Source organism: Glycine soja, chromosome 19, assembly GCF_004193775.1.
Source record: "Glycine soja cultivar W05 chromosome 19, ASM419377v2, whole genome shotgun sequence".
NCBI lineage: Eukaryota > Viridiplantae > Streptophyta > Magnoliopsida > Fabales > Fabaceae > Glycine > Glycine soja.
In genome coordinates this window covers 36,660,967-36,674,967 of record NC_041020.1, presented here as the reverse complement: position 1 = coordinate 36,674,967, position 14,001 = coordinate 36,660,967, and the positions used below count along the sequence as shown (strand labels likewise).

Here is a 14,001-nt window from a genome sequence, read left to right as displayed (position 1 = left end):
GTTTGAAAGTAAAAGCAATTTTTGATGCTGTGATGCCTCTTATAATAAAATATTTAAACACATTTTGCAGTCATGTTTAATATCAAAATCAATTTCCTCAATGATTAATATATAATTAGAGAATGTTTTGTTTTATAATTTTAAACTTAATTTTTAATTTTTAAATTCAAAAAGTAAAAAAATAATTATTTAAAATTATTTTAGTGAGTAATTTTAAAAATTATTTCTAAAAATAATATTATCTTAGTCTTTAAAATGAAAAATATCTCTAAATGAATTTTAATTCAACAATGCTATTTCGTACGAAAGTTGTGCATGCACGAATTGCACGAATTAGTTATACAAGGACAATTGTGTTGTTTTTTTTTTTAAAATTAAAATAATCTTAAAATAAAAGATAAATAGGTGGCACAAATACACGTTTCGTACATATTTTACGAAAACCGTTTCGTACTAATAAGCATTAGTCATTATAATTTCCAATTTTCAATTGTTTATTATTTATGTTAATTTTTATTCTAGGGCATCTTCTTCAAGTACTTTTATAGTTTTATTCTCCAAAAGTTACATAAAAAATAATTTTTAAAAGCTAAAAACAAAAATAATTGTAAGTACATGTTGTGATATTCAATATGATTAGTGAAATTTCAGGACCAACCTCGAACTATAGCAAAGAATCTGGTCCATTATGAATGAAGACTGAAAATTAAATATCAACTATGGATACAAAAAATGAACTTTTGTTCCGTTATTAGCTAACCGCCAACCATCCTTTTTTAGTTTTTTCCTTCCTGTAATAAACTTGGCGACACATTTCAAAAGTAAAAGGTTCTTAAAACTCAAAATGATTCGAAATCTTTGATTTAATTCAAATATAAGTTTAAATTAATTCTAACCATAAATTCTATATTAAAATGTACACAAGAGATAGATTAACTTCAAAAACATAATAATCAGATCATAGCGCTCTCACAAAGAAACTCACAGAGGTGCACATTCTCTTCTTCTATTATTATTTCAAGAAAAATAATGAAAACTGAGTCACTGGGTGACAATAATAACCAAGCTTCAAAGCATAGTTGTTTTTGAAAAATAACCATTTCTTTTCGTACATAAAAAATGTTATTTTGGTACAGTTTAACTATTTATAGTAAAGAATTATCTTTATTAAAAAAGTAAAGAATTAACTTTATTGGATTAATAATTTTGACCGTAATAATTAATGTCAGTCCAATAATCAACACGACATAATATTGAAAGAACAACGCTAAACTGTGCACCCTTGACTATTACTCACAAAAAAAGTACTACTAATAAAAAAGAAGCTTAACCATAAAAGCAAGTCAAACGAGGGGAACCAAACAAATCACAATAAGATTACATTGTCACAACCCATAAAAAAAGTACAATGAGGAATAATTAATAATGAATTTGTTACATAAGAATAAGAATGATGATGATAATAATATAGAAAACGAAGAAGAAGAAAAACCCAACAAAATGATCCTATATTGTGTTATCTACTGTCATCCTTCCTCACTCCAAATCTCCAATTCAATGCATCCTCAAAAAAAAAAAAAAAACCCTTCTACTCACAAGAGAGTAGTGACCAACCAACCACTTCTCAAGTTGAGTTGGAAAAAAAGTGAAGAACGAAACACAAAACACAACCACCACCTCTGCACATTATATATGTAACAAATAACCAAAGGGTTGTTGGAAAATTAGAAGAGAAGGCCAAATGCAAGAACAAAGAGAGAAGCAAAAGCAGTGGGCACAAAGAGGGTGGTGGCATCGGATGAAGGACCTGGGGCAGGTGCATCAGCAGCTGAAACCCCAGTTGCTGCCATCGCCAACACGGAAACCACCAAAACCAAGAAAAACTTCATCTTTGATGCCTCCATTGTTCTAAAATTTTCTTCTTTTTTTTTTGTTGTTGTAAGTTTTGGTGAGAGAAGGTTTTTTAGACAATGAGTAATAGTTGCAGTTGTTGGAAAACATGTTGAGGCATTAGGTAATCTTATATAGATGCGGGCAGAGAAAAAAAGACGGGCAGGCTGCCCGGACTTTCTTGCTGGGCTGGTGCGGCTGCCCGGTTTGTTGGACAGAGTGTTTTCATTGGATTTCTTGGTGCCTTACAGCTGTCGCCAACTGTTTGTGGGGTTAACCTTTTTTATATCTTTTAAAAGTTGCCTTTTTATTTTTTTCAAATACAAAAAATTGTTACTTTTTTTGTATAGTTGGGGTGATATGTGCCTTGTGGTTGGCAACCATTCATAACAATTTGGAGGTGTTACTTAAATATTTGTAGTCATTTAATTTAATTGATTTCAGTGATTTGAAAATTAATTTTAACAAAATCATGGGAGTGTGAAGACTTCTTTGGATTAGAATCATGGTGAAAAATTATTAACTAATTTTTTCTGATGAAGACAAAACAACAAAATAATTATTGATTTTTGCGGATTATCCAAACACACTATGAGTATTGTTGAGCTGGTTGAGACTTCTGTTACCTGGATGGATAGATAGTCATCGTTTCTTCCGATTGTTGTGTGTATATATGTGATTTAGACATTGATTACTATGATATCAACAAAGTAATTAACTTATTCTCTTATCTCACATGGTTCGTCGTTATCATAAATATTCTTCTTATACCTTTGTAAATCTCATTAACTCTTTTCTAAAAAATCATTATAATACTTATAATAAAATGTAATATATATATATATATATATATATATATATGAATGAGGAATAATACATAAATCATTCTTCATTCTAAACATCTTACTAATATTTATTATTTCTCTTTATCTTTTTTTTCATGTCATATCAAATTTTATTATATGTATTTTTTTTCCTCTTTTTTTTTTCTATTTCTAGATGTATGATAACATGTAAGTTGTTTATTAAATATTTTTTATATCGTCATATAGAAGTTATTTAATAATTTATCATTTAGTAATTAGGAGAATTAAGATTTTCTTTTGGTGGAAGATTTTTCCTATTAAATGTGAAGAATGTTCTAGAATAATTTAATATATGAAATTACATAATTATTAAATTTTAATAAAGAGAATTATAAATCAAATCGGGAATTGATATTGAAAGATATTTTTTATATGTATCATTAATGGTCATTGCATTTTACACCTCTAATTGGGAGCTGCATAAGGACCTCACATTCATAACTCCCTCACCCTTGAATTCACGAGCAACAATACTCAGATATCCATGTGCGAATGAATACCCATCACAATTCTCTGCGTGAACCTCATAAAATCAAGATGTTGCTCATTTTGTTTAGAGGCAACCGTTTAGGAAGCATTTTCAGTTTTGCGTGGCTTTTAGTTTTACTATAGAACTTTCACATTTTGGAATGAACTCTGTATAGTTGAAGTTTTCTTCTTTTGTGAAAAGTAGTTGAGTTACTCTATCAAATATCGTGTATATGTGCTTATACTGATGATTCTTATTATTAATTACTAGAATCTTTCTACATTATGAAATTTAAAGCTATATGTTATTCTTTTCCATCTTTTAATTAGTTTACCTGATATCCTATAGGACTGAACCAACCATTATTAGGCCTAACTGTATAAACCATTTGACTCACATTTAAATTCAAGAATATATTTTGGGAATTGATGTCTTGATTCATATGACAACCTAATGTGCCAACCGAATGGAAGATTAATGCATTGAGAATACACTGCCAAGGGCAAACCTAATTGTTACAATAATGAACATGTAGGTTGGAATGCTCCCCCCAATTCAAAGGTGGTGATGATCGTATTCACCTTGAAGATCCTCGAGTCAAATGATAATTATGGATAGGGGACAGAGTAGATACCTTCACTACATCTGGATGTCTTGAATAGAGATTTTGACCCTAACTTCACTGCATCCATGTTGTTATTGTTGTTGTAATATGACCAACAACAATGAAATCTTGAACCAAAACAAACCAAAAGTTACAAGCCAACACTAAGCTTGAGATGTGCATGCTAACCTCAAGAATTTATCCGTGTGATGCACAAATCTTAGATATAATAGGTCTGACTCAACTAAGATTGAACTGAGGTAGCAAAACAACAAAGCCAAAAAAATGTGAAACCCAAGAGAGGAGGAGAAAAGGGGGGGAGCTTGAAGCAAAAGTTAGAAAAAAGAAATGCAAAGAGTTTCAAAAAACCAACTTGTGTTATTAGGTGCTTCAAATGCTATTCTTAATTACTTATCTTTCTTTCCCTTTCAAACTTTGAAAAGTCACTCTGTTTATACTCGCTCCCCTGCCATTTAATTATAGCCAGCTAGGAAGATTTGGCTAACTCATGCTTTATCATCATCAACAAAGAATTTTCTTTTTGTGGGTATGATCAACAAAGAATAGTCGCAAACTTCACACTTGTAGGCTGTACCTGGCTCATATGTATTAGACAAGAGAAGGGAGAGTACATAATGATTTCCATAAAATTATATATGTTATCCCTTTTCGTATTTCTTTCGCAAAAGTATTTTTTGCTTTTGTTTTACAACAGTGACAAAGAGGTTTACATTAGGAATTTCATACAAATTATCTAAATTTTTCATCACTAAGTTTCTTAATGTTTTTTTAAAGGGGGTGCAAAACTCTCTGCTACTCAACACCAAATTCAAACCTTAATAGCGCTTTCTCTTTTCCTAACCCAACTTTTATATTTTTCATAAAGGAGCGTTCATAACGGTATAAGTCTTTATTTCAGAAAATGAGAATGAAGAGATTTTGTTTCGTGAGTTGATCACCTAACATGGTATAATGGGACCCCACCCCCACTTCCACTGAAATTGTGGCAAGTTATTATTCTCTTATGCTCTATTTCAAAATGGGTACAAATTTGTTTGGCTTTAAATTTCAAGTGACCAAGTTCAATGGGACAATAATAGCAACAAACAAATAACAAAAGAGAACAATATGTACCGTCACATATTTTCCATGAGTGGACCGCGAGGCAGGGAAAGGAAAGTTCAAAAGAATGGTCCCCTAACTTGCTTCCGAACTTAGCAACTTTCCAACTTTGTTTTTTGCCAACATGTCTTCGGATCTCGTTGTTAAATCATAGAGCTACCACTAGTACATTTCTAAAACATCTAGCTAGTTTCTTGTATGAGAATATGTTTTATAAGAGAATTGTCAAATATCTCGGTTCCAAATTTTTAAACTGCGTTTTTTTAGTAAGTTGGGCGTTGGCAAATGCCTTTTTCTGTTTTTTGAGTTTAAATATGATTATTTGGGCTAATCCTTATATTAATATCTAATCATGTTTATTGATACATCATTTAAATAATTACAAAGTAAAAAAAAAGATTATTAAAAGAAAAGTAGGTGTGCTGACTTAAAGATATGGCTGGATAGATAGCTCAACTTCATTATGTTTAAACAACTGTTTACAACAAACATCATTATGAAGTAGTCAACGACAGAGCCAGGATCTTTATATAGAGAAAGAAACACTCATATCAGGAATTTGAATATCATGACTTATTGCAAAAAGATATGACTTTGTCTAAAATAGCATCCCAACCAAAACCTCTTAACTTTTGAATTAATGATTTTGTTACAAAGCTTGACAAAGTTTGTCAGTAATTTCCATGATCTCCTTCATCACATGTAAAATAAAACAAAATGAAATGAAATCAATGCTTTAAGAGCATGAGTAGCATCTCGTCGTTAAGAATAAGTAGACCCTTTAACAACTAGATCCTCAAGAACGGAAGAAGTAGCATTATGCATGCGTAAAAGACTACATATTGAACTGAAATGAAAACTCCATCTAGTGTCTCCAGGTCTTTGTAATGTGCCAATTTGGTTAACCTCTCTTCCAATCTGAACTTCATCATTTACAACCAATTATGCAATTTCAGTTGTATAAGCAACTTGCAACTCATCATTATGTTTACAAGAAGAACACACGACATTAAAAATCATACTCAAATTTTGAAAAAAAAATCATGAACATCAACTACTTCATTAGTCGAAGCAACAAAAGCTAATAGTAACTGATGAACTAAACAATGCACATAATATGCATAAGGGCATTCATGAAGAATCAAAGTTTGCAAACCATTCCACTCTCCATGGATATTGCTAGCTCCATCATATCCTTGGTCCCTAACATTTTGAATGTTGAGATTATGATGAGATAATATTGAACAAATTTCATAATGAAAAGTAGAAGATGTAGTATCTCTCACATGTAAGACATCTAAAAAACACTCTAACATATCCACTCTTATCAACAAATTTGATAACAAGAGCCATTTGTTCTGTTCCAGATTCATCATGAGCTTTATCAACAATTAAGAAAAAAATTTCATTATCAATCTCTTGAATTTTATTTTGCACCTTCCTAGCAAAGACATGTAGAATTTATTTTTGGATAGTGGTGAAGTGTGTAATATCCCTAATTGTCGACTTCTCAGCAGCTTATACTCTACGACACTTCACACGATGATACTTCACTCAACTTTCTTGTTAATCAGAATCCTTCACCAGTTAGAATCCTCCATAGATAATCCTTTTTTAGACCTCAACAACCATCTCTAACACCTCTCGATTGCTCTCAAGATCATTGACTGTCTCCACAAATCAACACGAGAATTTTCAGCGTACTTTTTCCCCACTCACACGCTTTCTAGGAAATTTCTCAAAAGATCACTCATCCCATAACTATTTCAAGTCAAACACACTTAACTGTGGAGTTCTTAAATGATAAGCTACCGAAAAGTAGATGCATCTTGTTGGTATAGGTAGTACCAATTAATTCCTTTAATTCATCTTCAATTATACATTATCATACTTGCACAACCTCTATATCCTTCTCATTCTAGTGTGATTTGATCGGGGAGTTATATGTCCACCAGCTTCCGCCTAGTTCATCCCTGAACCACACCATACTGGAAGAAAGGTATGTTCTGCTACCATATGTAACATTCTTGATTGTCGAATTCTCGATAGCTCACACTCAATGACACTTCACATGATAACACTTCACTCAACTTCCTTGTTGGTCAGAACCTTCATCAATTAGAATCCTCCATAGGTAGCCCTTTCTGAGACCTTGACAACCAGCTCTGACATCACTCGACTGCTCTCAAGATCATTGATTATCCCCACAAACCAACACAAGACTTTTCAACATACTTTATCCTCACTCACATGCTTTCTGGGAAATTTTCAAAAGGTCACTCACCCTATAACTACTTCAAATCAAGCATATTTAACTGTGAAGTTCTTATGTGATAGGCTATCGAAAAGTAGATACATCTTATTGGTATAGGTAGTAGCAATTAATTTCCTTAATTCATCCTCAACTATAAATTCTCATGCATGTCCACCCTTTAGATCTCTCTCATTCTGGTGTGATTCAATCGGGGTGCTATAAAGTGTATCTTGCATTTTGAGGGGCATTTTCCAAGACAAATTCATCCATTTCCTCATTATAAGAAGCCAAAAGCTTTATCATTTCAAGAAAATTACCTCGATTTTTAGATCCCACACTTTCATCATGTCCCCTAAAAGCACAAGCTTGAAATTTCAACCATTTAACAACATCAATAGAGACTTTAAGACACAACCAATTGTTCAAAATTTGTTGTGACGTTTTGTTTAGATAACACTTTATCAATATGGAAAGATTGATTCTTAAAATCATCATAGTAGTTAAGAGCAATATTATGAGGTGAATTCAGATTCTTTCCCACATGAGATGAAAATGCACAATCTTTTTCACTATGTACCTTTTTCCAATTTTTGAATCATTTTGAAGTAAAAGGACTTGATTTTTTTGGAAAATAAATAACAAGTAAAACAAAAGGAAGCATATTCTGGTGAATACTCTAGCCAAGGAAAAAGTTTAAACCGACAAGCTTGAAATCGACAAGGATGATCATCTTGACCAAAAGGTGGATATACATCCATAAAAATTGATATGGTCAAAATTTTATATATGCTCTACGAATTTCATCTTGTCGATTAAGAGAATATTTCAAATTGGTGAGCGTATTCCAAGATCATGTATCGAAGTATTAATATTAGTTCTTTTTTTTGTTCTATCTTGAAATCTTTAGAACTAGGTGGTTGATCTTTGGTTGACACTATTGGTTGTTCATCTTCAACTATACTTTGAACATTAGTATTCAAATTTGAAGTAGGCACATTAAACTTAGACTCGAGTGGTACTTCTTCATTATCTCTTTCTTTTCTCTTAAAAATGAGAGAATGGTATTCTTCTTAGACATCTTTCAACCTAAATGAGGGAATAGTAAAAATTGAATTCCATTATAATCAAAACATATTACCACAATTGAATATGTGACAATATAAAAAAATTAAGATGTGAGATGCAAATAAATAATAACTAATAATAAATGTGATGCAGGATCTTAAACTACCAATTACCATTATAATAAGTTAAGAAATTATTGTTATATAAGGCAGTAAAGGAACTATGTAACAAGTTAATAAATAATTACTGATAAATCAAAATAATTCAGTAAAGGTGCTCGCAATTAAAAATTAGATGTGTTGTTGTTGTGGGTGTTTTCTTCACTCTACATTTGTACCTACTTGTGGCTTCATCTAAAAATAATGAAAAAAAAACAATGTTCATAAATTAAAAAAAAGTATGTAATCTTCATTCTTCCCTACACACATAAATAATAAATAGAAAAATAAATAAAAAATCATTTAATTAGGAGGATAGTTGTTTACCTCAATATAGTATTTGATGAGAATAAAAATACTGAATAAACAAAATTAAAACAATGGTAAGAATAACTCTCTGTATGGAGAAAGAGATAAGAAAAGTCTAGGTGATAATATGAAAGAGAGTGTGAAAAGGGGAGTGAAGTGTCACAGAGAAAAAAACAAGCATAATGGAGAAGCAAGTTTGGTAGGGCACAAAAGACAAACTTTTATTTTTAAAAGAAATCTTTTAATAGAAAATACTAAATAAGTAGACTAAAAAAATGTGGAGGCCCAAATCACATTTTCACTAAAAACATGGGGAGAAGGGGGGGGGGGAGGACTAAATCATATTTTCACATGCTAATATAGATGGGCTTTTGAAACTTGGGGTGGTGTGGCCCTGGTGCCCTACACATACACACACACACAATTCCTTCTGCCTCTAGAAGTAGCTTACTTATGTATAAATTGTCCTTGGTGCAGACTTTTGAAAAAGTCTTCTTTACTTCATTATGATGTTTCACATCAGATTCTCTCAAGTACATATATCAAATTTAAACTAAGATGCATCTTGGAATGTTATCAACTTCAATCTTCTGATGAATCCTTAGTAATTGTGTTGCATAAGAAAGATTTAATGTTGTTTAATGCATAATTCTAATGTCGTTAATAGCAATCTTCTAATAAAATCTCATTGTGTGTGAATCATATGAAATACATGTTGCTCCATTATCATGATGCATAAAACTCATAATTATAATAGCGTCAAGCAATTACGTCAAGATCTTGTAAGGAGTTTTGACCCCCACAAAGTCACTCCACAAATTATAATTATAAGAAACATATGACTACTTTATTATTAAATTTTATTTTTATCCCTAATTAATTATGAGGTCTATTAATGACATACACTCATTTCTCCATGAAAGTGGGTATATTTATTGAGTTATTAATAAAACAAGGTACACTCATTGCTTGAAAATTTATCTTTAAAAAAACCACATCTTAAACCATTTTATGTCATGGGTAGTCTTGGAATAAAACTAAAATTTATGAGAAGTTAATCAATCTAACCACTTTGAGATATAAGGTGGATTGGATGGTTAAGGAAAAAGGGAAAAGGAATAAGGTTGCAAGTTTGATCCCCTCGAAGAGAGTAACATTTCCATATATAATTTTTGAAGTCTCACATCTTGTTTGGAACAACGTCCTCAATTGCACCACATCTAGTTTACGTTGCAAATGAAGTTGTAAGATTTAATATTTCATGTAAGTGGCATGTGACTCATTTAGGACTATCAAAAAAATTATTAATAAGTATTGACTAAATAGTAAGTGGGTTGTGGGCGTAAGTGAAGCAGTTTCTAGAGATAACTACTATCTAATGGGAGTAATAGTTTTAAAAGGGTTAATATCAACTAACGTGAAACAAGCTCCCCTTTCTAACATAAGAGTATTTTCTCAACCCTAGCCGTCACCATCATGAAAGAGAGAAAATAGAAAGAAAAGTTATGGGGGAGAAATCTTGTTTTCTTCCTCTCTCATGGAAATCAAAGCATGATAGAGATTTCGTGAAAGTTTCGTTGTGAAGGAAGGTTCATACTCTCTGCTATTAATTGTGAGAATTATTGATTTCAAAATCCTATTTGATTTTATATTATTGTGATCTTAAAACACTATAAATCTTACATGTGATATTAGAACATGTGTTGTGAAATTATATGATTAAAGATGTTTTTTTCCCTAAATTTTATAAATCCTAATTATGAAATTTAGGGATTTTTCTACATTGTTTATTATCGATAGTATGCTTTCTGCTATTGATTAGTATAGATTGTGCATGCCGAAGTATTTATGATTGTTGAAATTGTTTTCCCATATTTCATCTCGCACAAGATGATGAAGAAATAATCAATCATTTTTTGTCATGAATAATGTTATTATAATAATAAATATGGCAATTAGGATTTTGCCTTTTGAGAATAGATCATGCACGTGAAGGTTTAAGTATTCCAAATGAAGAAGCTTTAAGCCAAAGCTTTACTTTTAAATTGTTTTGAAACACCCAATACAAGAATTTATTCATAATTCTATTCATGAAATTTTATTATTTTAGTATTGAATTCTAAAGTACTTATATGGAATATGATTGGTGATTTAATTGTTTATGATTCCTTTTATTATTATTGAACGCGATTAAAGGGATAGATTTTTTAATTGTTAAGGCAAATGTATATGATCGATTGGTTTTGGCTTGGAACCTAACTCGCAAGAATGCTACAAATGTTGGTAGCAATAAGTATGTGTAGGTCATGTATCTATTTGGAATTAAATATATGATATATTTGTTAGTCATTAACCTGATTAAATCTTTAAAGCATTTATGAATCGCTCAAAGATTGATCAGTTGTTCTTATAATTAATGAATATAATTGTAGACAACTTATGTATATGATATAGTTGTTCTTATAATTAAATATATGATATATTTGTTAGTCATTAGTTTTATTTATATATTCAAAGGTAGTAAGTATTCTAATTGGTGCATATTTAATTGCCAAATAATGTTAAAATTTTATCAACATCATTATGTTGTATGTTGTGTGTTGGTGTATCACCCAAAAGAGAGCATCGATATCAATTAAATGTTGTTTATATTATATATGTAGCATGTGCTTTATGTCTCAAAACGCTTATGTGAAATTTTATAGTTCCCAATTTACTAAATTTTCATGTATGTTTGTGTCAATTTAATGGGTTTAATTTTTCTGACTGAAATGAGCAAGTCCAATTTCACCTCGGTGTCTTGGATTTTGATCTTGCTATATGGAAGAGAAGTTTGTTGCTATTATTGATGTTGATAGCAATGAAGAGAAAACTTATTATAAAGCTTGGAAAAGATCCAACGGACTTAGTCTAATGTTCATGAGAATGACTGCTATAGACAACATTAAGACAACTCTTTCCAAGATCGAAAGTGCTAAGAATGTATGGGATTAATGGGAGAGCTCTCCTAAACAATTTATCATACTCTTGCTGAGGCATTAATGAGTATGTTGACCCTCATAAAGTTTGATAGTTCACGTATTATGCATGAACATGACATTAAGATGATAAACATTGTCAGCAAGGCTTAAGACCTTGGGAATGGAAGGTACTATATCAATCAAGTGATGTACAACCGTCATGATCTAGATTAGTTTCTATTTTTAATTATGAAATTATGATGTGTTCAATGTTTGGAACGATTTAGTCATTTCAATACACATTACGTAATTTATTTATTTATTCGTCCATGATATTAGGTAGTTCACATGGCCTAAGTGGAAGAACGTAGGATTTAATGTCTCATCTAAGAGACATGTGACTTATTAAGGACTAATAAATAAATAATTAATAATTATGAATCAAATGATAAATGAGTCGTAGACTTAATTGGAACAATTTTTAGATATAACAACTAGAGAGTAGTGATTTTCAAAGAATTAATATCAATTAACATGAAACAAGATTTTCTTACTGGCATAAAAATATTCTCTTCACGGCATAAAAATATTCTCTTAACCTTAGTTGCTATCATCAAATAGAAAGAAAAAAATATTTTTATGAAAGTTTTATTATAAAAAAAGGTACATACTCTCAAGAGAAATCTTGAGAATAGAAATCTTGTTTTCTTTTTGTGAAATTTTTAAAACAAAAATAGTATCCAAATTTTGTGTAATGCTAAAAGAAACTTCTCTAAATTTACGAACCAATAAAAAATCAAAAAATAATTTGGAGTCTCTTTAATCTTTAAAAAAATGTTATATCTTGAATTTCTTTTAATAGTAGATTGTTTTTGGAAGGTAAAGTCAAAATTTGTACTTTTTTTTTTAAGTTTGAGTCGACATATATAACTAAATTGAAATAAAAATGAAGTAAGACAAATCCAGAACATGGTATGTTTAAGTATTTTTGGAAATATGAGAGATTTTGAGTCCCAAAACGCAGTGATGATATAAACATTTTAAGCCCAACATAGATTCTTGTTGTTGCGGATTGTTTGGGAGTGTCCCTCGGTTTTCATTTGCTACGGCCAGAAACACAGTTATTTTAATTTTATCTTAGCTTAATTGTACCTTTTACCATTCAATTATTATCATTTCACGAACTTTATTATTCAATTTTTTTCTCTTAAATTTTACCACTTAAAGTTTTGATTCTTGCACATTTTATCATGCAAGTTCGTTAAGTTTTATTAATTAAATTTTAAGTATTTTATCATCATGTTGGAAATAAAATAATATTGATATGCATGATTAAAATCAACTGTGTAATAATAATAGAGTAGATTTATTTTTAACACATACTTTATAATTTTTTATCAAACTAAATTATTTTTAATCAACTATTCAATTAGGAGAAACTTTTAATTTCTTTAAATTATTTTAATTAATATTTAAATTCTATTAATCAATTAATATTCATTTACGATGTTTAGTTGGAAAAATCAAACATTGATTAAAATGATTTTTAAAAAATTTAATAACTAACTAATAAAAAACAGAGAGAATAAGAAAACAAACTGAAAAGAGTTATGTTACTCATATAATAATTTCCCATAACATATTTTTTCCCTATTTTCTTCATTTCATTACTAGTCTTGATAAACAGTTATCACTACTCTTTTATATTTTCATTTCTATAGTAATGGAAAAAACAGGTTATAAAATTATGTTGTAGAAAAATAATTTCTCAAACAACATACTACTAACTAAACCAGTCATCAAGCATAAGAATTTCTATGCTAGTAGCAGGGGATCAAGAATTGTCAGACTTTTAGAACTGGCAACCCCTTATTTAGCTATAAAAGTCATTAACAGTAGTTCCATGCTTATAGAAAGGTTGCCAGAAGCTAACCTATAGGTTTCCATAGAGTCAGTCTTGTACACGATTTTATTTCTTCAGAGCTCTGTTTCATTCAATGGCAAGGCAACAAGCATTAAAAGGAGGATGCCTCCAGCATATTTTTGCCACTAAATCTTAATCCGTACACCCAATTCCTACTATTATCCTCAATGAGGTCATAAAAATAATATTGATATACTTTTTGATAAATAAAAATTCATAAAATAAAAAATTGTTAAATTCTCTCATTCATGCTTAATTTAGTTCTGTTTTTTGTTTTTTAATCTGGTTTTTAATTGTAATTATAAAATTTTCATTTTAACTTAAACTTCGTGAGAGTATAATGATATAAAAAGGATAGGAAATAAGTTAGAAAAGGTATG

The 14,001-nt window shown here is 30.1% G+C and overlaps 1 protein-coding gene across 1 annotated transcript; it reads right to left on the bottom strand.

The window, feature by feature from the left end:
* Positions 1-1,353: 1,353 nt before the first annotated feature.
* LOC114399229 (arabinogalactan protein 14-like) lies at positions 1,354-2,007 on the bottom strand. Its single transcript, XM_028361367.1, has one exon. It carries the CDS (start codon positions 1,902-1,904, stop codon positions 1,725-1,727), a length of 180 nt encoding a protein of 59 aa, XP_028217168.1. The 5' UTR covers positions 1,905-2,007; the 3' UTR covers positions 1,354-1,724.
* Between the last annotated feature and the right edge of the window lie 11,994 nt (positions 2,008-14,001).